The sequence below is a fragment of the Hyla sarda genome, chromosome 6 (genome assembly GCF_029499605.1).
Source record: "Hyla sarda isolate aHylSar1 chromosome 6, aHylSar1.hap1, whole genome shotgun sequence".
Lineage (NCBI taxonomy): Eukaryota > Metazoa > Chordata > Amphibia > Anura > Hylidae > Hyla > Hyla sarda.
In genome coordinates, this window is record NC_079194.1 from 127,565,152 (window position 1) to 127,592,673 (window position 27,522).

Genomic DNA, 27,522 nt, shown 5'->3' on the forward strand with positions numbered 1-27,522 from the left:
TTTGCGGCAAAAAAATATTCTGGTAATTGCACATGGGTCTAATACGCTGCAGATGTAGCAAGCTAATCTACCTTTTGCCACTGTTGTTAGATTTAGGGCTAGGGATACAAACTAAGGGCCACATTTATCATTGTCTTTAGACTGTTTTTTGTGTCTAAAAAAGGGACAAAAAAGGCGCAAGCAGGGTTTTTTGCGCCTTTTTTTGCCCCTTTTTGTTTACACATTTCTGCTGATGTGGAGTTGCAATCCACTGATTTTGGCAATAGACATGATATGGAAGGGATTTATCATTGCCCCTTTTTGTAAAAAGGAGCAAAAAAATTCGCAAAGCCACTGAAAAGTCTCTAAAACTACACCAGCCCAGACATGGTATAGCTTTTTGGTGTATGTGTAGACAGAAATTTCAGAAAATGTGGACCTGCACAAAATTTATCAAAGCTCTTTTACCTTTTAATAAATTTGGTGCTCCTACACATTATCAGCACACAAAAAAAAAGGTGTAAAAAAAATGCTTCACTTGCACTGCAATGATTAATGTGGGCCAAAGTGTTTTCCCCAGGTGAAGAAAAACCTATGTGCAACTCTGCTTACTTCTCTGAATACTCAGATTCGTATGTGTACAACAGCTATACCCTTTATTCCATTACACCATTTTATCTTGTATCACATGTTAACTTTGTTTCGATATTATAATTTTTTTTTACTTTTTTTTTTTAATAAAAACTAAATTGTAAGACTACATTTGAAACTTGGCAATGGATAAAAAGAACTAATCTAAATGTAACAGGGCACTGTCCCTACCTCCAGCCCTCCCCTAATGTGATTGCAGTCAGACAAGCCCCCTCCATTCAGCTCTATGGGAGAGGCAGGGATGCACAAACACTGCATCTCCGCCTCTCACATAGAAGAATATGGAGGGATGGCCGCAGCTGGAGCTGGAGCCCCGTACAGGAGACCTGGCGGACTCCTTGTGATCACTCCTGTGATCAGACAATTAAGCCCTATCCTGCAGATAGGGGATAAGTTATCTAAGGCTGCAGTACTCCGTTAACCTGTTGGGGACGAAGGGCGTACAGGTATGCCATTGTGTCCTGGTACTTAAGGACCAAGGGTGTACATGTACGCCCTGGTCCCATTAACGGGGTTTGAAGTGTGCTCATGAGCTGAGCATGCTTCAAACCCGGTGGGTCCCGACTGCTATCAGCAGCTAGGACCCAGGGTTAATGCTGGGCAACGCCGATCGGGCTGATTCCTGGCATTAACCCTTTAGACGCCGCATCTAAAACAAAAGTAAAAGTATCCCGGCAGCTCAGCTGAGCTGATCGGGACCATTGCAGTGAAACCACGATGTCCTAATCAGCTGAGAGGACGGAGGGCCCTTATCTGACTCCTCTCCGTCCGATCGAGCCCCTGATGCTCCAGCCAGGCTCTGCAGGCTGGAACAGCAGAGCACCGATAACACTGATCAATGATATGCTATAGCATAGCATTGATCAGTATATGCAATCAGAAGATTGCATGTTATAGCCCCTATGGTTAAAAAAAAGTTTGAATCCCCCCTCTTCCCATTTTTTAAATAAAAGAAAAAATAATCATATTTGGTACCACCGCGTGCATAAATGTCCAAACTATTAAAATATAAGGTTAGCTAAACCGCATGGTCGATGGCGTACATGTAAAAAAAAAATACCAAAGTTCAAAATTGTGCATTTTTGGTCACTTCATATACCATTAGAAAAATTATAAAAAGCGATCAAACAGTCCCCTCAAAAGTTCTAGGGGTCAGAAAATGACAATTTTAAACATACTTATTTTGGTGCATGTAGCTATAAAGCAGTAAAATAAAAAAAAACAATCTACCAAAAAAATGGGTATCCTTGTAACTGTATGGACCTACAGAACAAAGATAATGTTATCTTTTTTACCAAAAAGTGCACTGCGCAGAAACGGGAGCCCCCAAAAGTTACAAAATGTCGTTTTTGTTTTTTAATTTAACCCCACAAATAAATTGTTGTTTTTTTTGTATCTCGGCAGATTATGTTATAAAGTACAATTGGTGAAGCAAAAAACAAGCCCTACATGGAAATACCTCTTATGTGGATGTGAAGTGCTCTGCGGGCGCACCACAGGGCTCAGAAGAGAAGGAGCGTCATTGGGCTTTTGGAGAGAGAATTTTGTTGGAATGGAAATCGGGGGCCATAGGCATTTACAAAACAATGGAAACCCCACAATATTTTCAAAAAATCTGTCAGACACCTGTGGGGTGTAAATGCCCACAGTTCCCTTGTTATATTCCAAGAGGGGTGTAGTTTCCAAAATGGGGTCACATGTGGTGGTGGTGGTCCACTCTTCTGGCAGCATGGGGACTTTGTAAATGCACATGGCCTTCAGTTCCAGCAAAATTCTTTCTCCAAAAAACTAATTTAGCTCCTTCTCTTTTGAGCATTGTAGTGCACATGCAGAGCACTTTACATGCACATATGGGGTATTTTCTTACTCAGAATAAATTGTGTTACATAGAAACATAGAATGTGTCGGCAGATAAGAACCATTTGGCCCATCTAGTCTGCCCAATAATCTGAATCCTATCAATAGTCCCTGGCCCTATCTTATATGAAGGATAGCCTTATGCTTATCCCAAGCATGTTTAAACTCCTTCACTGTATTTGCAGTGACCACTTCTGCAGGAAGGCTATTCCACGCATCCATTACTCTCTCAGTAAAGTAATTGTCATGTCTGTCTTGGTCTGTGTTCACAAACAATTTTATGTTCCCTGGTCAGAGAATAGTGAAAAGCCTTTAGCTTGCTAGCCAATAGCTCCTAGGGTGTGTTTCTTTAAAGTCAGCCCAGTCTAGCCTCTGGGCTGGTGAATGAGATCATTACATCCTGACTTGCTAAGATGCTGGACATGCTGCATGGAGCTCTTGGTGAAACACTCTTTGGTTTGAGCTTTTAATTTACAATCTCTGTTTTAGCATGCACTTTGTATTTTCTGGTTTTAGCACATTTTATGTGGCATGCTCTTAGTAGATTTTATGCTGTGTTTGTTTAGTCGGTTTTAGGATTTGTATATTCTTTTTGCTATGTGTCTGTTCACACTGTATTTTCTCTTGTATCAGTTTATATGAAGTTTTGTGTTTTATATTTCTGTATTCCTACTGGGTCAGCTTCTGACCACACTGTGGAGTGTGCCGCTGGCCAGTAGTCTATTTGGATTTATTATTAATGTCTACTTCGTTAGTGGAGTGTCCAGTTTGTGTGTCCAGTGTCCTTTGTTGCATTTTTACTGTTCCAAGGGGACTCCTTATCTACTGTAGGTGTTTTTTTTTAGAGATTGTGATTTATCCTGTCTTGTGTCCAGTTTGAACAGTGTCCTATGCTGCATCCCTGGTACTGCTCTATGGGGACTCCTCGTCTACTGGAGGTGTTTTGAGGTATTGCGATTTATCCTGTCTTGTGTTCAGTGTGAACAGTGTGCTATAATTATATCCTGTTGTATCCATTTTTCTGAGTTGTAACTAGGCATCCCTGTTACCGTTCCATGGGGACTCCATCTACTGGAGGTGTTATGAGGGATTGCGATAATTCCTGTTTAGCGATAGATCCTGTTTACTTGTCAGTGGGGACTCGGAGGGTATAGTTATTCCTGTGTCTACCAGAGGTTTTTCAAGGGGATTAAGCTAATTCCTGTTATGTTCTGGAGTATGTTCAGAGTTATCCATTTTCCAGTCTGGTGTTTAGAACTCCATATGTTTATTAGTTCTTTATTCAGATCTTTGGAGTTCTGTTCATGACCGCTTAGCTATAGTGTCCTTTGTCCACGACCACTGATTCCTCTGTTTATGTCCACTGATATAGTGTCCTCTGTGCTGCTCACTGATCTGTGTCCTCTGAACTTTATACTATAGAGTTCTATGTTCCGGTTATGTTTCTGGTTTGTGACAGACTATTTATTAGTATGTTTTTATTAGGCCTCTGCACTAGTTTTGTGAGGGACCGGCGCCCAGTTGTCGATCCACCGTTTAGGGTGGATGGGCAAGTAGGCAGGAAGAGAGAGTTTTTGGGTCAGTTTAGGACTCACTCTCCCTGTCCCCTGGTCTGTCCCTGACAGTTATACTTCCTGATATTACTTTTAAACCTTTGCCCCTCTAATTTAAAAACGATGCCCTCTTGTGATAGTTTTTCTTCTTTTAAATATGCTCTCCTCCTTTACCATGTTGATTCCCTTTATGTATTTAGAAGTCTATCATATCCCCTCTGTCTCTTCTTTCTTCCAAGCTTTAAAGGTCCTTTAACCTTTCCTGGTAAGTTTTATACTGCAATCAATGAACTGGTTTAGTAGCTCTTCTCTGAACTCTCTCTAGCGGCATGAGCACTTCTCTCTTTCAACTGCTAATACCTCTCCCTATACATCCAAGCATTCTGCTATCATTTCCTGCTGCTCTATTACATTGTCATCTTACCTTTAAGTCTTCTGAAATAATTACTCTTAAATCTCTTTCCTCAGATAATGAGGTCAGGACTGTGTCAAATATTCTATACTCTGCCCTTGGGTTTTTACGCCCTAGGTGCATTGTCTTGAACTTATCCAGTTGCCAGAGTTCTGACCATTCTTCTAGTTTGCCTAAATCCTTTTCCATTTGGCGTATCCCTCCAGGAACATCAACCCTGTTACATATCTTTGTGCCATTAGCAAAAGGACATACCTTACAATCAAAACCTTTTGCGATATCACTAATGAAGATATTAAACAAAATTGGTCGCAGTACAGATCCCTGAGGTACCCCACTGGTAACAAGACCTTGCTCTGAATATACTCCATTGACTACAACCCTCTGTTGTCTGTCACTCAGCCACTGTCAAATCCACTCAACACTATGGGAGTCCAAGCTCAATGACTATAGTTTATTGATAAGTCTTCTATGTGGGACAGTGTAAAAAGCCTTACTAAAATCTAGATATGCAATGACTACTGCCCCTCCGCCATCTATTATTTTAGTCACCCAGTCAAAAAAATCTATAAAAGATTTGTTTGACATGATCTCCCTGAAGTAAACCCATGTTGTTTTTCATCTCGCAATCCATGGGATTTTAGATGTTCCACAATCCTATCCTTTAGTACGGTTTCCATTAATTTCTCCACTATTGATGTCAGACTTACTGGCCTATAGTTGCTTCATTCCTCCCTACTACCTTTCTTGTGAATGGGCACGACATTTGCTAATTTCCAATCATCAGGGACGACTCCTGTTCCCAGTAATTGGTTAAATAAATCTGTTAACGGTTTTGCTATCTCACCACTAAGCTCTTTTAATAATTTTGGGTGTATCCCATCAGGCCCCTGTGACTTATTTATCTTCTCTTTAGACAGCAAACGTAGAAACTCTTCCTCTGGAAAGACACAAGCATCAAATGATTCATTAGCCTTCCTCCCTAATTGAGGTCCTTATCCTTCTTTTTCTTCTGTAAAAACTTAACAGAAGTATTCATTATGGCAGTCAGCTAGCCCTTTATTCTCTTCTACATGCCTTTCTTTGTTTTTAATTTAGTTATTCCTTGTTTTAATTTCCTTATTTCATTTATATATCTGAAGAATGTCTTATCCCCTTTTTTCACAGACTGAGCTAGTTTTTCTTCTGCCTGCGCTTTAAAAGTTCTTATAACTTGCTTGGCCTCTTTCTGCCTAGTCTTGTAGATTTCCCTATCTTCGTTGCTCTGGGTTGTTTTATAATTGCTAGCTTTTTGGTTTTTATGATTATGGCCACTTCTGCTGAGTACCACAGTGGTTTCTTCCTTTTTCTGCTTTTACTGACAAGTCTAATGCAATTTTCTGTTGCCTTCAATAATGCATCTTTTAGGTAGTCTCATTTCTCCTGGACTCCTTGTAACCCATTCCAGTCAGATATGGCCTCGTTTATGACTAATCTCATTTTCAAAAAGTATGTTTTTCTAAAATCTAAAACTTTTGCTTTTGTGTGGTGTGACTCCTTCACTGTTCTTATATTAAATCACACTGACTGGTGATCACTAGATCCCAAGCTTTCGCCTACAATAGCATCATATACCAAATCCCCATTTGTGAATACCAAATCCAAAATGGCCTCCCTCTGGGTTGGCTCCTCAACCACTTGTTGTAGAGTTAATCCCAGTAGGAAATTTAGAATATCTGTACTGTCAGAACGAGCTATTTTGTTTTTCCAGTTTATATCTGGAAGATTGAAGTCTCCCATAATGATAACTTCTCCTTTCATTGTCATTTTAGCTATTTCTTCAACTAGTAGATCATCTAATTCTTTAACTTGACCAGGTGGTCTATATATCACACCTACACAAGTTACTGTCTGATTACCAAACTGCAATGTAACACAAACTGACTTTATGTTGGCCTCACTAACTTGTATTAGGTTCGATTTTATGCTTTCTTTCACATATAGGGCCACTCCTCCTCCTTTCTTGCCTTCTCTGTCTCTTCTGTATAAAGAGTATCCTGGTATGGATATGTCCCAGTCATTACTTCATGTCTCAGTAACAGCCACTAAATCTACATTTTCAGATGCCATTATTGACCCAAGTTCATTGATTTTATTACCTAAACTGCGAGCATTTGTAGACAGGACTCTGAGGAATCAAATTTTGGGGGGCTTTTCCTCCTGTTACGCCTTGTGAAAATGAAAAATTTGGGGTAACACTAGTATTTTAGTGGAAAAAGTTGGATTACTTACCAATAATTCATTTTTCATGAGTTTATCATGACAAGACCACCATGAGATTGTCCCCTGTAGCTCTAATAGGAAACACAAAGAGGTTAAATAGGCCCCTCCCCATCAGTGGTTTTAAAAAAAAACTTCTAAAACATAAAAAATACATCTATAAATACTTATCCACATTGAATGGCGGGAATTAAAGGGTGCTATCATGATGAACTCATGAAAAACAAAATTATCGGTAAGTAATCATTGCAACTTTTCATTTTATCATCATGACAGCACCACCAGGAGACATACCAGATAAACAGGTGACTTTAGGGAGGCACCACAGCTTGCAACACCTTCCGGTCAAAACATAGATCTTGGGAAGATGTTCCATTCAACTTATAATGGTTGAAAAAAGGCAAGTGGAGATGACCATGTTGCCGCTCTGAAAATCTATTCGATGGAGGCTGAAGCTTTTTCGTCCCAGTAGACAGCTAGCGCCCTAGTGTAGTGAGCACGAAGACCTTCAGGGACTTGCTTACCAAATAATTTATAAGCCTCCTGGATAGCTATCTTCAGGCACCTAGAAATTGCATTTTTGTGTAGCTTGCCCTTATTGGGCCCTTGAAATTGAATAAAAAGGTTAGAATGTTTTCTCCAAGATTTTTTAGTCTCCATGTAGTGAATAACACATCTTCTGACATCCATGTTATCTAGGACTTTCTAATTTTGTGGATTATTGCAGAATGAAGGCAATATAATATCTTGAGACCTATGGAAATTAGTGACAACCTTTGGGAGAAAAACTAAATTAAGATTAAAAATAATCCTGTCATACAGAATCATGCAATACAGTTCTTCAATAGATAGAGCCTGGATTTCTCCTACTCTCCTTGCCGAAGTGATGGCAACTTACAAAGCAGTTTTACAGGTCAACAATTTAACAGAGTTCTCAGATAATGGTTCAAAAGGATGTTTGGTTAAGGCAGAAAGAACTAAATTTAGATCCCGGGGGAGTCAAGTTAGATATCTTAGGTTTCATTCTAGATATAGCAGCAAAAAATATTTTTATCCATTTATGTTCATTTAGAGAGTAGCAGCCCAAGGCTGCCGTGTAAACTTTTAAGGTACTAATAGAAAGACCTTTTTCGAACCCTTCTTGGAAAAAGTCTAGCATTCTAGAGATGTCTGGGTTCAGAATGTCTGGGGTGGAAGAACCGCACCATGAAATAAATTTCCTCCAGTATCTTAAAGTGGTATTCCGGTGGCCACTTTATTTTTTCAGTTTCTATTTACCCTTGCAGGTGAGTTTTCTTGTTATCTCTGGTCTCGTGCTTGCTCTTTGTTTGTCTTTCTTTTCCTTTCTTTGCACAAGTGTGTCTATGAAGTGTAGCATCTATTTCTGTTTTGCACTGACAATTGGACACACCAGTGTCCTTTAGCTAATTTTTTATCAAAAAAAACCCTTCACAGCAGGCCCCCCTCATCACATAGTGTGTCTGCAGTCCAGCTCTTCTTGTCAGGATCCGGACTGGCAGGAGGTTGCAAGAGCTGGTGGTGGATCCGCTATGCCAGAGAGGTGATGACGTGGGCCATACCTGGGGAACGGAGTCTAAGGGGTTACTGGCTTTCACCAGAGCCCGCCGCAAAGCGGGATGGTCTTGCTGCAGCAGGTAACCCCCAGGTCGTTCCACCCGGTAGCGACTCAACCTCTCTGGCTGCTGAGATAAGGCAAGGTACAAGAGGATCAGGCAAAGGCGTAGTCAGACGTAGCAAAAATGGTCAGGGCAGGCAGCAACGGTTCACAGGCGGTAGTGTGTAGCAACGGGTTCGGCAACAGGCAGGGTAACACAGGAACAAGGAACGCTTTCTCTCAGGCAACAAAGATCCGGCAGGAGGCTGAGGGAGGAGATGGTACTTATAGGCAGTGCACAGGTGCAGGCCTAATTAAGTCAAAGCAGAAACCTTTAACCCTAAATTAACCACTTTGGACCAGGCACCAATCACTGGTGCACTGGCCCTTTAAAATTTAAGAGTCCCGGCACGCGCGCGCCCTATAGAGCGGGGACGCGCATGCCGAGACCGCGTGACCGGAGCGCTGCATGGGGACACACGCTGTGAGTGCACCAAGGCAAGCAAGGTGCCTGGAGAGCTCAGCGTACAGGACCCCCCCCTTAGGTCTCCCCCTCTTTTTGGTAACCAAGAACTTGAGGAAGAGACTGCGGTCCAGGATGTTCTCCTCCGGCTCCCAATATCTCTCTTCAGGACCGCAGCTCTCCCAGTCGACCAGAAATAATTTTTTTCCGATGACCGACTTAGAGGCCAGGATCTCCCACACAGAAAAGATATCTGAAGTGCCAGACACAGGGGTAGGAGCGACATATCTTTGGGAGAAGCGATTGAAAACCGCCGGTTTCAGGAGGGAGATGTGAAAGCAGTTGGGAATTCTTAGAGTGGAAGGGAGGTGGAGATGGTAGCAAACTGCATTGATATTCTTTTTGACTCGGTAGGGTCCCAAATAGCGAGGACCCAGTTTATAACTTGGGACCCTGAAACGGATGTACCTCAAAGATAGCCAGACTTTGTCTCCGGGGGTAAAGACTGGAGGAGCCCGACGTTTTTTATCCGCCTGGACCTTCATGCGGGATGAGGCCTGTTGGAGAGAGAGACGTGTCTTGCGGCAGATGGAAGCAAAGTCCCGTACTAGGTCGTCTACTGCAGGTACATCGGAGGTGGAAGACAAGGGCAGAGGCGGCAGAGGATGACGGCCGTAAACCACAAAGAAGGGAGACTTGTTGGAAGCAGAAGAGTCCTTGTAGTTATAAGAGAACTCTGCCCACGGAAGAAGATCGACCCAGTCGTCATGGCGAGAGGAGATAAAGTGACGAAGATAGTCACCCAGAATTTGGTTCACACGCTCCACCTGACCGTTGGTTTGGGGGTGATATGAGGAGGAAAAGTCCAACTTGATCTTTAACTGTCCACAGAGGGCTCTCCAGAATTTAAAGTGTGCAAAGAAAAGATACTAGCGGGCCTGGCGGGGATTAAGTCTCTGTGCAGACTGGAGGTAAGATAGATTTTTGTGATCTGTGTAGATGCTCACTGGATGGGTAGAGCTCTCGAGAAGATGCCTCCATTCCTCTAATGCCAATTTAATGGCCAACAGCACTCTGTCACCTATCGAGTAATTCCTCTCGGCAGGAGAAAATGTCTTGGAAAATAAACCGCATGTTACAGTCTTTCCTTTTGGTGACTTCTGGGTGAGCACGGCTCCAGCTCCTACGGAGGAGGCGTCTACTTCCAAGGAGAAAGGCCTGGAGGGGTCTGGTCTGGTGAGAACTGGTGCGGAGGCGAATGCGGCTTTCAAGGACTGGAAGGCCTCCTCGGCCTGGGAAGACCACAACTTGGGATTGGCTCCTTTTTTTGTCAAGGCCACGATGGGAGCCACAAGGGTGGAGTAGTGTGGAATGAACTGCCTATAGTAGTTTGCAAAGCCCAGGAACCTTTGTATGGCACGTAGACCGGAGGGGCACAGCCAGTCCAGTACTGCAGAGAGTTTAGCCGGGTCCACCTGTAGGCCTTGGGCAGAAATTATCTACCCAAGGAAAGGCAGACTGGTCTGCTCAAATAGGCACTTTTCAATCTTGGCATAGAGGCGGTTCCTCCTCAGGCGGGACAGGACTTGTTGCACATGTAACTGGTGTTGTTCCAGACTGGATGAAAAGATGACGATGTCATCTAGGTAGACCACCACACAGGTGTAGAGCAGGTTCCTGAAGATGTCATTCACAAATTCCTGAAAGACAGCTGGTGCGTTACAGAGACCAAAGGGCATCACCAGGTACTCAAAATGGCCATCCCGTGTGTTGAAGGCGGTCTTCCACTCATCACCCTCTCTTATGCGGATCAGGTTGTAAGCCCCACGGAGATCCAACTTGGTAAAGATTCTGGCCCCACGCAGACGATCAAAGAGCTCAGAGATCAAGGGGAGAGGGTAGCGATTCTTGACTGTGATCTTATTAAGACCTCTGTAGTCAATGCATGAACGAAGGGAGCCGTCCTTCTTGTTGACAAAGAAGAACCCTGCTCCTGCTGGTGAGGAAGACTTCCTTATAAATCCCCTTTGCAAATTCTCTTTGATGTATTCTGATATGGCAAGAGTCTCTGGTGGTGAGAGGGGATAGATTCTACCCCGTGGTGGAGTAGTCCCTGGCAACAAGTCAATAAGACAGTCATAAGGTCTGTGAGGAGGAAGAACCTCGGCTTGCTTCTTACAGAAGACTACAGCAAAACTGTGATATGGCTCTGGCAAACCCGTTGGAGGAGAAGCAGCGGAGGTTTGCTTGACAGGAACAGGCTTGAGACAGCGGCTGAAGCAAGAGGGACCCCAACTTAGGATCTCTCCGGAGGTCCAATCCAAGACAGGACAATGGCGTTGGAGCCAAAGCAGACCCAGGAGGAGTTCAGAGGCGCAAAAGGGGAGGACATAGAACTCCAGTTTCGCTGTATGAAGAAACCCAATGTCCATCTGGAGTGGCAGAGTACGGAACTGCACTGTAGCAGCGAGTCTCTCTCCATTGACTGTGGAGATACTGAAGGGCTTGAGAAGACAAACCACAGGAATATGATACTTGTCAATCAAGGAAGCATGGATGAAGTTGCCGGCAGAAATGGAGTCCATAAAAGCGACTGCAGTGAAGGGTGACTTGGTGGGTACGGATAGCTGCACAGATACCGTAAGACGCGGAGAGGAGGAATCCACACCTAGTAACGCCTCTCCCACGTTTACTAGGTGCGTGCGTTTCCCGAACGTGGTGGACGGAGAGGACAATCTTTCAGGAAGTGCTCTGAGCTGGCGCAGTACAGACACAAATTCTCGCTTCTACGGCGGCTCCGTTCTTGAGGGGTTAGGCGAGACCGGTCCACTTGCATGGCTTCCACGGCAGGAGGCCCAGAAGAGGGTTGCAGTGGACGCTGGAAAACCGGAGCCAGACGAGGATAGCATCTAGGACGAGCTCTCTCCCTTTCCTGACGAAGTTCCTCTTGTCTCTCGGAGAAACGCTTGTCAATCCTAGTGGTCAAATGTATGAGGTCACTAAAAGAAGATGGTATATCTCGTGCGGCTAAGACATCCTTTATCTCACTGCTTAGTCCCTTTTTGAAGGTGGCACAAAGTGCTTCATTATTCCGATTCAGCTCTGAGGCCAGGGTACGGAATTGGATGGCGTATTCACCCACTGTAGAGCTTCCTTGAGTCAAATTCAGAAGTGCTGTCTTGGCTGAGGAAGCCCGGGCTGGCTCCTCAAACAGACTCCGAAATTCCTGGCAGAAGGACTGGACGGAGGAAATGGCTGGATCCATGCGGTCCCACAATGGTGTAGCCCAGGCCAGGGCCTTCCCGGTTAGCAAACTAACTATAAAGGCCACCTTGGCGCGTTCAGATGGGAACTGGTCCGCCATAAGTTCCAGATGCAGGGAGCACTGAGACAGGAAGCCGCGACACTGCTTGGAGTCACCGTCATATTTTTCCGGCAAGGACAGATGGACTCTGGAGCTGCAGGAAGCGGCAGCAGGCTGTGGAGGTGACACTGGAGCTGGCGGTGGCGACGGTTGCTTCTGGGCAGACAGGAGTTGCTGCAACAAGGTGGACAACTGATTCATTTGTTGTCCCTGCTGCGCAATTTGCTGCGACAGCTGGACCACCATAGCAGAGAGGTCAGCAATGCTCGGCAGAGGTACCTCAGCGGGATCCATGGCCTGATCTTACTGTCAGGATCCGGACTGGCAGGAGGTAGCAAGAGCTGGTGGTGGATCCGCTGTGCCAGAGAGGTGATGACGTGGGCCGTACCAGGGGAACGGAGTCTAAGGGGTTACTGGTTTTCACCAGAGCCCGCTGAAAAGCGGGATGGTCTTGCTGCAGCAAGTAACCCCCAGGTCGTTCCACCCAGTAGCGAATCAACCTCTCTGGCTGCTGAGATAAGGCAAGGTACAAGAGGATCAGGCAAAGGCGTAGTCAGACGTAGCAAAAATGGTCAGGGCAGGCAGCAACGGTTCACACCGGGTAGTCAGTAGCAACAGGTTCGGCAACAGGCAGGGTAACACAGGAACAAGGAACGCTTTCTCTCAGGCGCAAGGCAACAAAGATCCGTCAGGAGGCTGAGGGAGGAGATGGTACTTATAGGCAGTGCACAGGTGCAGGCCTAAATTAAGTCAAAGCAGAAACCTTTAACCCTAAATTAACCACTTTGGACCAGGCACCAATCACTGGTGCACTGGCCCTTTAAATTTAAGAGTCCCGGCACGCGCGCGCCCTATAGACCGTGTGACCAGAGCGCTGCATGGGGACAGACTTCGTGAGCGCACCGAGGCAAGCAGGGTGCCCGGAGCGCTCAGCGTAACACTTCTATTTAGTTGTTTAGGTGTCTTAAAGGGGTTATCCAATGAACGGAATAAAAAAAAAAAACTCAAATCAGCTTAGGACATTAACCATGCATCTATTATTCTACTGTGACCTACTAAATCTCTTGTACGTGGATCTAATACACCTTTCTTCCCTCTTACTTGTTCCCTTCCCCACATTCTGTCTTTAAACTACAGGTCCCAGCATTCTTTGCTGCCGCTCTGTACTCACTTCCTCCTAACTGCCATTTTCTTCCCCAGTCCCGTGGCCCCAACCCTCAGAGCGTTACTAAGCAACCATTCCCATCCTGCTTCCATCTTCTGTACTTTATAGCAATGATTCACAAAATGGGTGCCTCCATCTGTTGCAAAACTAAAACTCCCAGCATTCCCAAAAAGTCAAAGTCCATCTGTTAACCCCCTCACTTCCTCAGACTTATCAGATCTTTCTTCTGTGCAGTTGCTTCTAGGGGTGTGGCTTACATGGACTCAGAGACAGCATAAAAGTCACATGGTCTCTGTCTCCAAGGGTGGGAGCCAGAGGCAGTTAGGGGAAGAAAGCAGAGACAGAGTGGACACAGGATAGATCATTTTCCTGCATTTCGCACATTTTGTGCTTCATATAGTTCTGCAATGGAACATTACTTTTAATTTACTTTCTTAGGAAGTAATAGTTATCATTACATGAGGGAATTAAATTAAATTTATATTTTACTTAACTGAACTTCCCCTTTAAAGGGGTAGTCCAGCCATTCACTTCTATGGGAGGGCAGGAGATGCCCGAGTACAGCACTCCGGTTTCTCCAGCGCTCCCATGCAAATGAACGAAGCATGTGCTATCTGTAGCAAGAGTTTCTCTCAGAGAGTCCGGGTGCTGGGCGGGAGATCACAGTAGATCCTGTGGATAAGTGCTTTTTGCTGGACTACCACTTTAAGACTCCAATACAGTTGAAAATCTGAGCGCTCTGCTCCATTCTTTCGTTCAGCGCTCCCCGAATGATTCAGGCACTGCCTATATCTGAATATAGAGCAGCAGGAGAACTATGACAGGCGAGTATTATCAAGGGGGGGATTTATCTAAAGTCAGTGTTACTCAATATGTGGCTCTCCGGATGTTTGTTGCAAAACTACAACACATATCATGCTCTGACATCAGAACATCAGGACCTTTATATAAGTTACAGGAGGAAAGGATGGGAAACAATGTAAGGTTAGGATAAGAAGAGGGTGGATGAGAATATGACAGAACTGTATCATTTAGAGGGGCCTTCTCATGTAATAACCGAACTACTGGGGATCACATACTAATAATAACACACAGTAACAAAATCTCCTCATATAATAACCTGGGACCATTTACTGATAACACACTGTAACAAAATCTCCTCATATAATAACCTGGGACCATATACTAATAACACACTGTAACAAAACCTCTTCATATAATAACCTGGGACCATATACTAATAACACACTGTAACAAAATATCCTCATATAATAACCTGGGACCATATACTGATAACACACTGTAACAACAACCTCTTCATATAATAACCTGGGACCATATACTAATAACACACTGTAACAAAATCTCCTCATATAATAACCTGGGACCATATACTAATAACACACTGTAACAAAACCTCTTCATATAATAACCTGGGACCATATACTAATAACACACTGCAACAAAATCTCCTCATATAATAACCTGGGACCATATACTGATAACACACTGTAACAACAACCTCTTCATATAATAACCTGGGACCATATACTAATAACACACTGTAACAAATACCTCTTCATATAACCTGGGCTCATATACTGATAACACACTGTAACAAAATCTCCTCATATAATAACCTGGGACCATATACTGATAACACACTGTAACAAAACCTCTTCAAATAATAAACTGGGACCATATACCGATAACACACTGTAACAAAATCCTCCTTATTTAATAGCCTGGGACCATATACTAATAACACACTAACATAATCCTCCTCATATAATAACCTGGGGTCCGCGCTACTTCTGGCTCCGGCGGCATCCTGAGCTGTTACTGTGCGCCGGGCCACTGACGTCGTTGAGGACATCATTCATCATTGCGCAGTGCAAAGCAACAGCGCAGGACGCCGCAGGAGCCAGAAGTAGCGCGGACCCCGGGAACAGGTAATTATAATTATATCCCCAGGCCGGTGAGTCAGTTCATGGTGAAGGCCAGGCTGGTGACCGGGGACAACACTCCTCCGGTGTCCGGGTACAGCATGCTCCGGCCGCAGGGCAGCAAAGTGCAGGGCCGAGGCAGGGCTGCGGAGGGGCGGTTGGGGCTAAACTCACTCAGCAGCTTCTCCATCTCCATTGTTCAAATCGGCGGGGTTGGACTCAGGACAGCGGCGGTGGTGGTTGGACACACACACGGCGGGCAGCGGTGGTGGTTGGACTCAGGACCCCAGGACAGACAGGGATAGAGATGCAGGTGGCGGCGGCAGTCTCTGGCCCTGCAAAAGCCGCTGCAGTTCATTAAATCATTGATCTGCAGCGGCTACTGTGGGGCCAGAAACAGGTTATTGGTATCGGCTCTACAAAATCAATATCGGTCGATCCCTAGATCATATTCTGATTACACACTGTAACAAAACCTCCTCATATAATAACCTGGGACCATATACTAATAACACAACACACTGTAACAAAAACCTCTTTATATAATAACCTGGCACCATATACTAATAACACACTGTAACAAAACCTCCTCACATAATAACCTGGGATCATATACTGATAACACACTGTAACAAAACCTCCTCACATAATAACCTGGGACCATATACTAATAACAAAACACACTGTAACAAAAACCTCTTTATATAATAACCTGGCACCATATACTAATAACACACTGTAACAAAACCTCCTCATATAATAACCTGGGATCATATACTGATAACACACTGTAACAAAACCTCCTCACATAATAACCTGGGACCATATACTAATAACACACTGTAACAAAAACCTCTTCATATAATAACTTGGGACCATATACTGATAACACACTGTAACAAAATCTACTCATATGATAACCTGGGACCATATACTGATAACACACTGTAACAAAAACTTCTTCCTATAATAACCTGGGATCATATACTGATAACACACTGTAACAAAACCTCTTCATATAATAACCTGGGATCATATACTGATAACACACTGTAACAAAAACTTCTTCCTATAATAACCTGGGATCATATACTGATAACACACTGTAACAAAACCTCTTCATATAATAACCTGGGACCATATACTAATAACACACTGTAACAACAACCTCCTCATATAATAACCTGGGATCATATACTAATAACACACTGTAACAAAAACCTCTTCATATAATAACCTGACACCATATACTGATAACACACTGTAACAAAACCTCTTCATATAATAACCTGGGACCATATACTGATAACACACTGTAACAACAACCTCCTCATATAATAACCTGGGATCATATACTGAAAACACACTGTAACAACAACCTCCTCATATAATAACCTGAGACCATATACTAATAACACACTGTAACAAAAACCTCTTCATATAATAACCTGGGACCATATACTGATAACACACTGTAACAAAAACCTCTTCATATAATAACCTGGGACCATATACTGATAACACACTGTAACAAAACCTCTTCATATAATAACCTGGGACCATATAATGATAACACACTGTAACAAAACCTCTTCATATAATAACCTGGGACCATATACTGATAACACACTGTAACAAAACCTCTTCATATAATAACCTGGGACCATATACTGATAACACACTGTAACAAAACCTCTTCATATAATAACCTGGGATCATATCCTGATAACACACTGTAACACAAACCTCTTCATATAATAACCTGGCACCATATACTAACAACACACTGTAACAAAACATCCTCATAAAATAACCTGGGACCATATACTAATAACACACTGTAACAACATCCTCTTCATATAATAACCTGGGACCATATACTGATAACACACTGTAACAAAACCTCCTCATATAGAAACCTGGGACCATATACTGATAACACACTGTAACAAAATCCTCTTCATATAATAACCTGGGATCATATACTAATAACACACTGTAACAAAAACCTCTTCATATAATAACCTGGGACCATATACTGATAACACACTGTAACAAAATCCTCTTCATATAATAACCTGGGATCATATACTGATAACACACTGTAACAAAACCTCTTCATATAATAACCTGGGACCATATACTAATAACACACTGTAACAAAACCTCTTCATATAATAACCTGGGACCATATACTAATAACACACTGTAACAAAACCTCTTCATATAATAACCTGGGATAATATACTGATAACACACTGTAACAACAACCTCCTCATATAATAACCTGGGACCATATACTGATAACACACTGTAACAAAACCTCTTCATATAATAACCTGGGACCATATACTGATAACACACTGTAACAAAAACCTCTTCATATAATAACCTGACACCATATACTGATAACACACTGTAACAAAACCTCTTCATATAATAACCTGGGACCATATACTGATAACACACTGTAACAAAACCTCTTCATATAATAACCTGGGACCATATACTGATAACACACTGTAACAAAACCTCTTCATATAATAACCTGGGATCACATTCTGATAACACACTGTAACACAAACCTCTTTATATAATAACCTGGCACCATATACTAACAACACACTGTAACAAAACCTCCTCATAAAATAACGTGGGACCATATACTAATAACACACTGTAACAACATCCTCTTCATATAATAACCTGGGACCATATACTGATAACACACTGTAACAAAACCTCCTCATATAGAAACCTGGGACCATATACTGATAACACACTGTAACACAAACCTCTTCATATAATAACCTGGGACCATATACCAATAACACACTGTAACAAAACCTCCTCATATAGAAACCTGGGACCATATACTGATAACACACTGTAACAAAATCCTCTTCATATAATAACCTGGGACCATATACTGATAACACACTGTAACAAAAACCTCTTCATATAATAACCTGGGACAATATACTGATAACACACTGTAACAAAACCTCTTCATATAATAACCTGGGACCATATACTAATAACACACTGTAACAAAACCTCTTCATATAATAACCTGGGACCATATACTGATAACACACTGTAACAAAACCTCTTCATATAATAACCTGGGACCATATACTGATAACACACTGTAACAAAACCTCTTCATATAATAACCTGGCACCATATACTAACAACACACTGTAACAAAACCTCCTCATAAAATAACCTGGGACCATATACTAATAACACACTGTAACAACATCCTCTTCATATAATAACCTGGGACCATATACTGATAACACACTGTAACAAAACCTCCTCATATAATAACCTGGGACCATATACTAATAACACACTGTAACAAAACCTCTTCATATAATAACCTGGGATACTATACTGATAACACACTGTAACAACAACCTCCTCATATAATAACCTGGGACCATATACTGATAACACACTGTAACAAAATCCTCTTCATATAATAACCTGGGATCATATACTGATAACACACTGTAACAAAAACCTCTTCATATAATAACCTGGGACCATATACTGATAACACACTGTAACAAAACCTCTTCATATAATAACCTGGGACCATATACTGATAACACACTGTAACAAAACCTCTTCATATAATAACCTGGGACCATATACTGATAACACACTGTAACAAAACCTCTTCATGTAATAACCTGGGACCATATACTAATAACACACTGTAACAAAACCTCTTCATATAATAACCTGGGACCATATACTGATACCACACTGTAACAACAACCTTCTCATATAATAACCTGGGACCATATACTGATAACACACTGTAACAAAACCTCTTCATATAATAACCTGGGACCATATACTGATAACACACTGTAACAACAACCTCCTCATATAATAACCTGGGATCATATACTGATAACACACTGTAACAAAAACCTCTTTATATAATAACCTGGGACCATATACTAATAACACACTGTAACAAAACCTCTTCATATAATAACCTGGGACCATATACTAATAACACACTGTAACAAAACCTCTTCATATAATAACCTGGGACCATATACTGATAACACACTGTAACAAAACCTCTTCATATAATAACCTGGGACCATATACTGATAACACACTGTAACAACAACCTTCTCATATAATAACCTGGGACCATATACTGATAACACACTGTAACAACAACCTCCTCATATAATAACCTGGGATCATATACTGATAACACACTGTAACAAAAACCTCTTTATATAATAACCTGGGACCATATACTGATAACACACTGTAACAAAACCTCTTCATATAATAACCTGGGACCATATACTGATAACACACTGTAACAACAACCTTCTCATATAATAACCTGGGATCATATACTAATAACACACTGTAACAAAAACCTATTCATATAATAACCTGGGACCATATACTAATAACACACTGTAACAAAACCTCTTCATATAATAACCTGGGACCATATACTGATAACACACTAACAAAACCTCCTCATATAATAACCTGGGATCATATACTGATAACACACTGTAACAAAACCTCTTCATATAATAACCTGGGACCATATACTGATAACACACTGTAACAACAACCTTCTCATATAATAACCTGGGACCATATACTAATAACACACTGTAACAAAACCTCTTCATATAATAACCTGGGACCATATACTGATAACACACTGTAACAAAACCTCTTCATATAATAACCTGGGACCATATACTGATAACACACTGTAACAAAACCTCTTCATATAATAACCTGGGACCATATACTAATAACACACTGTAACAAAACCTCTTCATATAATAACCTGGGACCATATACTGATAACACACTGTAACAACAACCTTCTCATATAATAACCTGGGACCATATACTGATAACACACTGTAACAAAACCTCTTCATATAATAACCTGGGACCATATACTGATAACACACTGTAACAACAACCTCCTCATATAATAACCTGGGATCATATACTGATAACACACTGTAACAAAAACCTCTTTATATAATAACCTGGGACCATATACTAATAACACACTGTAACAAAACCTCTTCATATAATAACCTGGGACCATATACTAATAACACACTGTAACAAAACCTCTTCATATAATAACCTGGGACCATATACTGATAACACACTGTAACAAAACCTCTTCATATAATAACCTGGGACCATATACTGATAACACACTGTAACAACAACCTTCTCATATAATAACCTGGGACCATATACTAATAACACACTGTAACAAAAACCTATTCATATAATAACCTGGGACCATATACTAATAACACACTGTAACAAAAACCTATTCATATAATAACCTGGGACCATATACTAATAACACACTGTAACAAAACCTCCTCATATAATAACCTGGGATCATATACTGATAACACACTGTAACAAAACCTCTTCATATAATAACCTGGGACCATATACTGATAACACACTGTAACAAAACCTCTTCATATAATAACCTGGGACCATATACTGATAACACACTGTAACAAAACCTACTCATATAATAACCTGGGACCATATACTGATAACACACTGTAACAAAACCTCTTCATAAATTAACCTGGGATCATATACTGATAACACACTGTAACAACAACCTTCTCATATAATAACCTGGGATCATATACTAATAACACACTGTAACAAAAACCTATTCATATAATAACCTGGGACCATATACTAATAACACACTGTAACAAAACCTCTTCATATAATAACCTGGGACCATATACTGATAACACACTGTAACAAAACCTCCTCATATAATAACCTGGGATCATATACTGATAACACACTGTAACAACAACCTTCTCATATAATAACCTGGGACCATATACTGATAACACACTGTAACAAATCCTCTTCATATAATAACCTGGGACCATATACTGATAACACACTGTAACAACAACCTCCTCATATAATAACCTGGGATCATATACTGATAACACACTGTAACAAAAACCTCTTTATATAATAACCTGGGACCATATACTAATAACACACTGTAACAAAACCTCTTCATATAATAACCTGGGACCATATACTGATAACACACTGTAACAAAACCTCTTCATATAATAACCTGGGACCATATACTGATAACACACTGTAACAACAACCTTCTCATATAATAACCTGGGACCATATACTAATAACACACTGTAACAAAAACCTATTCATATAATAACCTGGGACCATATACTAATAACACACTGTAACAAAACCTCTTCATATAATAACCTGGGACCATATACTAATAACACACTGTAACAAAACCTCCTCATATAATAACCTGGGATCATATACTGATAACACACTGTAACAACAACCTCCTCATATAATAACCTGGGACCATATACTAATAACACACTGTAACAAAACCTCTTCATATAATAACCTGGGACCATATACTGATAACACACTGTAACAAAACCTCTTCATATAATAACCTGGGACCATATACTGATAACACACTGTAACAAAACCTCCTCATATAATAACCTGGGACCATATACTAATAACACACTGTAACAAAACCTCTTCATATAATAACCTGGGACCATATACTGATAACACACTGTAACAAAACCTCTTCATATAATAACCTGGGACCATATACTGATAACACACTGTAACAAAACCTCTTCATATAATAACCTGGGACCATATACTGATAACACACTGTAACAAAACCTCTTCATATAATAACCTGGGACCATATACTGATAACACACTGTAACAAAACCTCTTCATATAATAACCTGGGACCATATACTAATAACACACTGTAACAAAACCTCTTCATATAATAACCTGGGACCATATACTGATAACACACTGTAACAACAACCTTCTCATATAATAACCTGGGACCATATACTGATAACACACTGTAACAAAACCTCTTCATATAATAACCTGGGACCATATACTGATAACACACTGTAACAACAACCTCCTCATATAATAACCTGGGATCATATACTGATAACACACTGTAACAAAAACCTCTTCATATAATAACCTGGGACCATATACTAATAACACACTGTAACAAAACCTCTTCATATAATAACCTGGGACCATATACTAATAACACACTGTAACAAAACCTCTTCATATAATAACCTGGGACCATATACTGATAACACACTGTAACAAAACCTCTTCATATAATAACCTGGGACCATATACTGATAACACACTGTAACAACAACCTTCTCATATAATAACCTGGGACCATATACTAATAACACACTGTAACAAAAACCTATTCATATAATAACCTGGGACCATATACTAATAACACACTGTAACAAAACCTCTTCATATAATAACCTGGGACCATATAATAATAACACACTGTAACAAAACCTCCTCATATAATAACCTGGGATCATATACTGATAACACACTGTAACAAAACCTCTTCATATAATAACCTGGGACCATATACTGATAACACACTGTAACAAAACCTCTTCATATAATAACCTGGGACCATATACTGATAACACACTGTAACAACAACCTTCTCATATAATAACCTGGGACCATATACTAATAACACACTGTAACAAAAACCTATTCATATAATAACCTGGGACCATATACTAATAACACACTGTAACAAAACCTCTTCATATAATAACCTGGGATCATATACTAATAACACACTGTAACAAAACCTCCTCATATAATAACCTGGGACCATATACTGATAACACACTGTAACAAAACCTCTTCATATAATAACCTGGGACCATATACTGATAACACACTGTAACAAAACCTACTCATATAATAACCTGGGACCATATACTGATAACACACTGTAACAAAACCTCTTCATAAATTAACCTGGGATCATATACTAATAACACACTGTAACAACATCCTCTTCATATAATAACCTGGGACCATATACTGATAACACACTGTAACAAAACCTCTTCATAAATTAACCTGGGATCATATACTAATAACACACTGTAACAAAAACCTATTCATATAATAACCTGGGACCATATACTAATAACACACTGTAACAAAACCTCTTCATATAATAACCTGGGACCATATACTGATAACACACTGTAACAAAACCTCTTCATATAATAACCTGGGATCATATACTGATAACACACTGTAACAAAACCTCTTCATATAATAACCTGGGATCATATACTAATAACACACTGTAACAAAACCTCTTCATATAATAACCTGGGACCATATACTAATAACACACTGTAACAAAACCTCCTCATATAATAACCTGGGATCATATACTGATAACACACTGTAACAACAACCTCCTCATATAATAACCTGGGACCATATACTAATAACACACTGTAACAAAACCTCTTCATATAATAACCTGGGACCATATACTGATAACACACTGTAACAAAACCTCTTCATATAATAACCTGGGACCATATACTGATAACACACTGTAACAAAACCTCTTCATATAATAACCTGGGACCATATACTAATAACACACTGTAACAAAACCTCTTCATATAATAACCTGGGACCATATACTGATAACACACTGTAACAACAACCTTCTCATATAATAACCTGGGACCATATACTGATAACACACTGTAACAAAACCTCTTCATATAATAACCTGGGACCATATACTGATAACACACTGTAACAACAACCTCCTCATATAATAACCTGGGATCATATACTGATAACACACTGTAACAAAAACCTCTTCATATAATAACCTGGGACCATATACTAATAACACACTGTAACAAAACCTCTTCATATAATAACCTGGGACCATATACTAATAACACACTGTAACAAAACCTCTTCATATAATAACCTGGGACCATATACTGATAACACACTGTAACAAAACCTCTTCATATAATAACCTGGGACCATATACTGATAACACACTGTAACAACAACCTTCTCATATAATAACCTGGGACCATATACTAATAACACACTGTAACAAAAACCTATTCATATAATAACCTGGGACCATATACTAATAACACACTGTAACAAAACCTCTTCATATAATAACCTGGGACCATATAATAATAACACACTGTAACAAAACCTCCTCATATAATAACCTGGGATCATATACTGATAACACACTGTAACAAAACCTCTTCATATAATAACCTGGGACCATATACTGATAACACACTGTAACAAAACCTCTTCATAGAATAACCTGGGACCATATACTGATAACACACTGTAACAACAACCTTCTCATATAATAACCTGGGACCATATACTAATAACACACTGTAACAAAAACCTATTCATATAATAACCTGGGACCATATACTAATAACACACTGTAACAAAACCTCTTCATATAATAACCTGGGACCATATACTGATAACACACTGTAACAAAACCTCTTCATATAATAACCTGGGATCATATACTAATAACACACTGTAACAAAACCTCCTCATATAATAACCTGGGACCATATACTGATAACACACTGTAACAAAACCTCTTCATATAATAACCTGGGACCATATACTGATAACACACTGTAACAAAACCTACTCATATAATAACCTGGGACCATATACTGATAACACACTGTAACAAAACCTCTTCATAAATTAACCTGGGATCATATACTAATAACACACTGTAACAACATCCTCTTCATATAATAACCTGGGACCATATACTGATAACACACTGTAACAAAACCTCTTCATATAATAACCTGGGATCATATACTAATAACACACTGTAACAAAAACCTATTCATATAATAACCTGGGACCATATACTAATAACACACTGTAACAAAACCTCTTCATATAATAACCTGGGACCATATACTGATAACACACTGTAACAAAACCTCTTCATATAATAACCTGGGATCATATACTGATAACACACTGTAACAAAACCTACTCATATAATAACCTGGGACCATATACTGATAACACACTGTAACAAAACCTCTTCATATAATAACCTGGGATCATATACTAATAACACACTGTAACAAAACCTCCTCATATAATAACCTGGGATCATATACTGAAAACACACTGTAACAAAACCTCCCATGTAAAAAACCTTACAACTGGGTTCATACACTGAGGAGCGGAGATCTCTACACACGCCCAACAGCAGTGTACGCGCTGTATCTAATAGATGCTGGATGTGCAGGACCTGCGATGATTTCATATTTATTGATGATGATCATATGACAGTAACGGGCGGAGTTTAGCGTAGGAAAGGGAGGTGGAGAAAATGAGGTGGAGGTCACATGTTTCCTGTGTAGCCTGGAGCTCCACTCTGCAGCTGCTTTTACCAGTTGACTGAATGAACCTCCCAGACGCCTCTACGCGGAAGGGGCGTGGCTAGACGTTCCCGGGAAATTCGGAGGCTTCGCAGGGTACTTTTTCTGGCACTATGGCAGCAACTACCACAGACGGGGCCCCCACGGGCCAGACGCGCAGTCCTCTCCAGGTGAAAAGCGAGCGACCATTACCGGCGGCGGGCGGGACTGTCGTCTATGAGGGGGCGCGTACAGTGGTGTTACATATACGGATCATACTGGGACAATGTAGCAGTAGATATCACGTGATGCTGTGTGCAGCTGCATTGAGACAAAGTTACGTTTGGTTTATTACCGTAGTGAGAATGAGTATGCTACTTGTTCTGTTCACTTCTATTAAAGTATGAGTAAAATCGCATGGTTGTGGTACAATGCTATTTCCATAGTGTGTCTGGAGCTGACTGCAATCTTACATGCGATAATGGTGATACACAATAGAAAACTTTACAGTCCAGGGCTATGTTCACACATGGCAGAGATTTCTGTGACAACACTTCATGTCAGTGAGGATAGTTCAGATGAAATGCCTGCCACATGTGAACTAAGAGTCTATTCACACATACAGTATCCTGCCCAGTTTTCAAGCTTTGTTCAGTCATTCAGTTTACATTGAAATCTGCAACACAAAATCCTGTGCATCAAAACTGCGCAGAATACTAGACTAGAGATGAGCAAACTTACAGTAAATTCAGTTCGTCACAAACTTCTTGGCTCAGCAGTTACTGACTTTAACCCCTTAAGGACTCAGGGTTTTTCAGTTTTTGCACTTTAGTTTTTTCCTCCTTACCTTTTAAAAATCATAACCCTTTAAATTTTCCACCTAAAAATCCATATTATGGTTTATTTTTTGCGTCGCCAATTCTACTTTGCAGTGACATTAGTCATTTTACCCAACAATGCACGGCGAAACGGAAAAAAAAATCATTGTGCGACAAAATCGAAGAAGAAACGCCATTTTGTAACTTTTGGGGGCTTCCGTTTGTTCGCAGTGCATATTTCGGTAAAAATGACACCTTATCATTATTCTGTAGGTCCATTCGGTTAAAAGGGTACCCTACTTATATAGGTTGGATTTTGTTGCACTTCTGGAAAAAATCATAACTACATGCAGGAAAATTTATACGTTTAAAAATGTCCTCTTCTGACCCCTATAACTTTTTTATTTTTCCACATACAGGGCGGTATGAGGGCTAATTTTTTGCGCCGTGATCTGAAGTTTTTATCAGTATGATTTTTGTTTTGATCGGACTTTTTGATCACTTTTTATTCATTTTTTTAATGGTATAAAAAGTGAAAAAATGCGCTTTTTTTGACTTTGGAATTTTTTTGCGCGTACGCCATTGACTGTGCGGTTTAATTAACTATATATTTCTATAGTTTGGACATTTACGTACGTGGCGATACCACATATGTTTTTTTTTTAACACTTTTATTTTTTTCATGGGATAAGGGGGGTGATTCCAACTTTTATTAGGGAAGGGGTTAAATGACCTTTATTAACACTTTTTTTTTTGCAGTGTTATGGGTCCCATAGGGACCTATAACACTGCAGACACTGATCTCTCATCCTGATCACAGGCGTGTATTAACACGCCTGTGATCAGTGTTATCGGCGCTTGACTGCTCCTGCCTGGATCTCAGGCACGGAGCAGTCATTCGCCGATCGGACACCGAGGAGGCAGGTAAGGGCCCTCCTGGTGTCCGGCCAGCTGTTCGGGACGCCGCGATTTCACCGCGGCGGTCCCGAACAGCCCGACTGAGCAGCCGGGTCACTTTCACTTTAGAAGCGGCGGTCAACTTTGAC

At 40.7% G+C, this 27,522-nt stretch overlaps 1 protein-coding gene across 8 annotated transcripts in view; it reads left to right on the forward strand.

Annotated features, from left to right (window-relative positions):
• RAD18 (RAD18 E3 ubiquitin protein ligase) overlaps positions 1 to 27,522 on the forward strand; it is a 577,293-nt gene that overhangs the window by 77,532 nt on the left and 472,239 nt on the right. For 4 of the 8 annotated variants that reach the window (XR_008845017.1, XM_056524990.1, XM_056524994.1 and 1 more), the window contains exon 1: positions 25,578 to 25,849. The exons of 1 other annotated variant lie outside the window; for it this stretch is intronic. Coding sequence is in view for 5 of the 7 variants with exons in the window: in XM_056524990.1 (XP_056380965.1) it covers positions 25,793 to 25,849 (57 nt within the window). In the remaining 2 variants the exon portion in view is untranslated. Of the gene's footprint in view, positions 1 to 13,360; positions 14,143 to 25,577; positions 25,850 to 27,522 lie in introns of those variants that run through there. 3 more of the 8 variants (XM_056524991.1, XM_056524989.1, XM_056524987.1) reach the window with 3 other exon arrangements.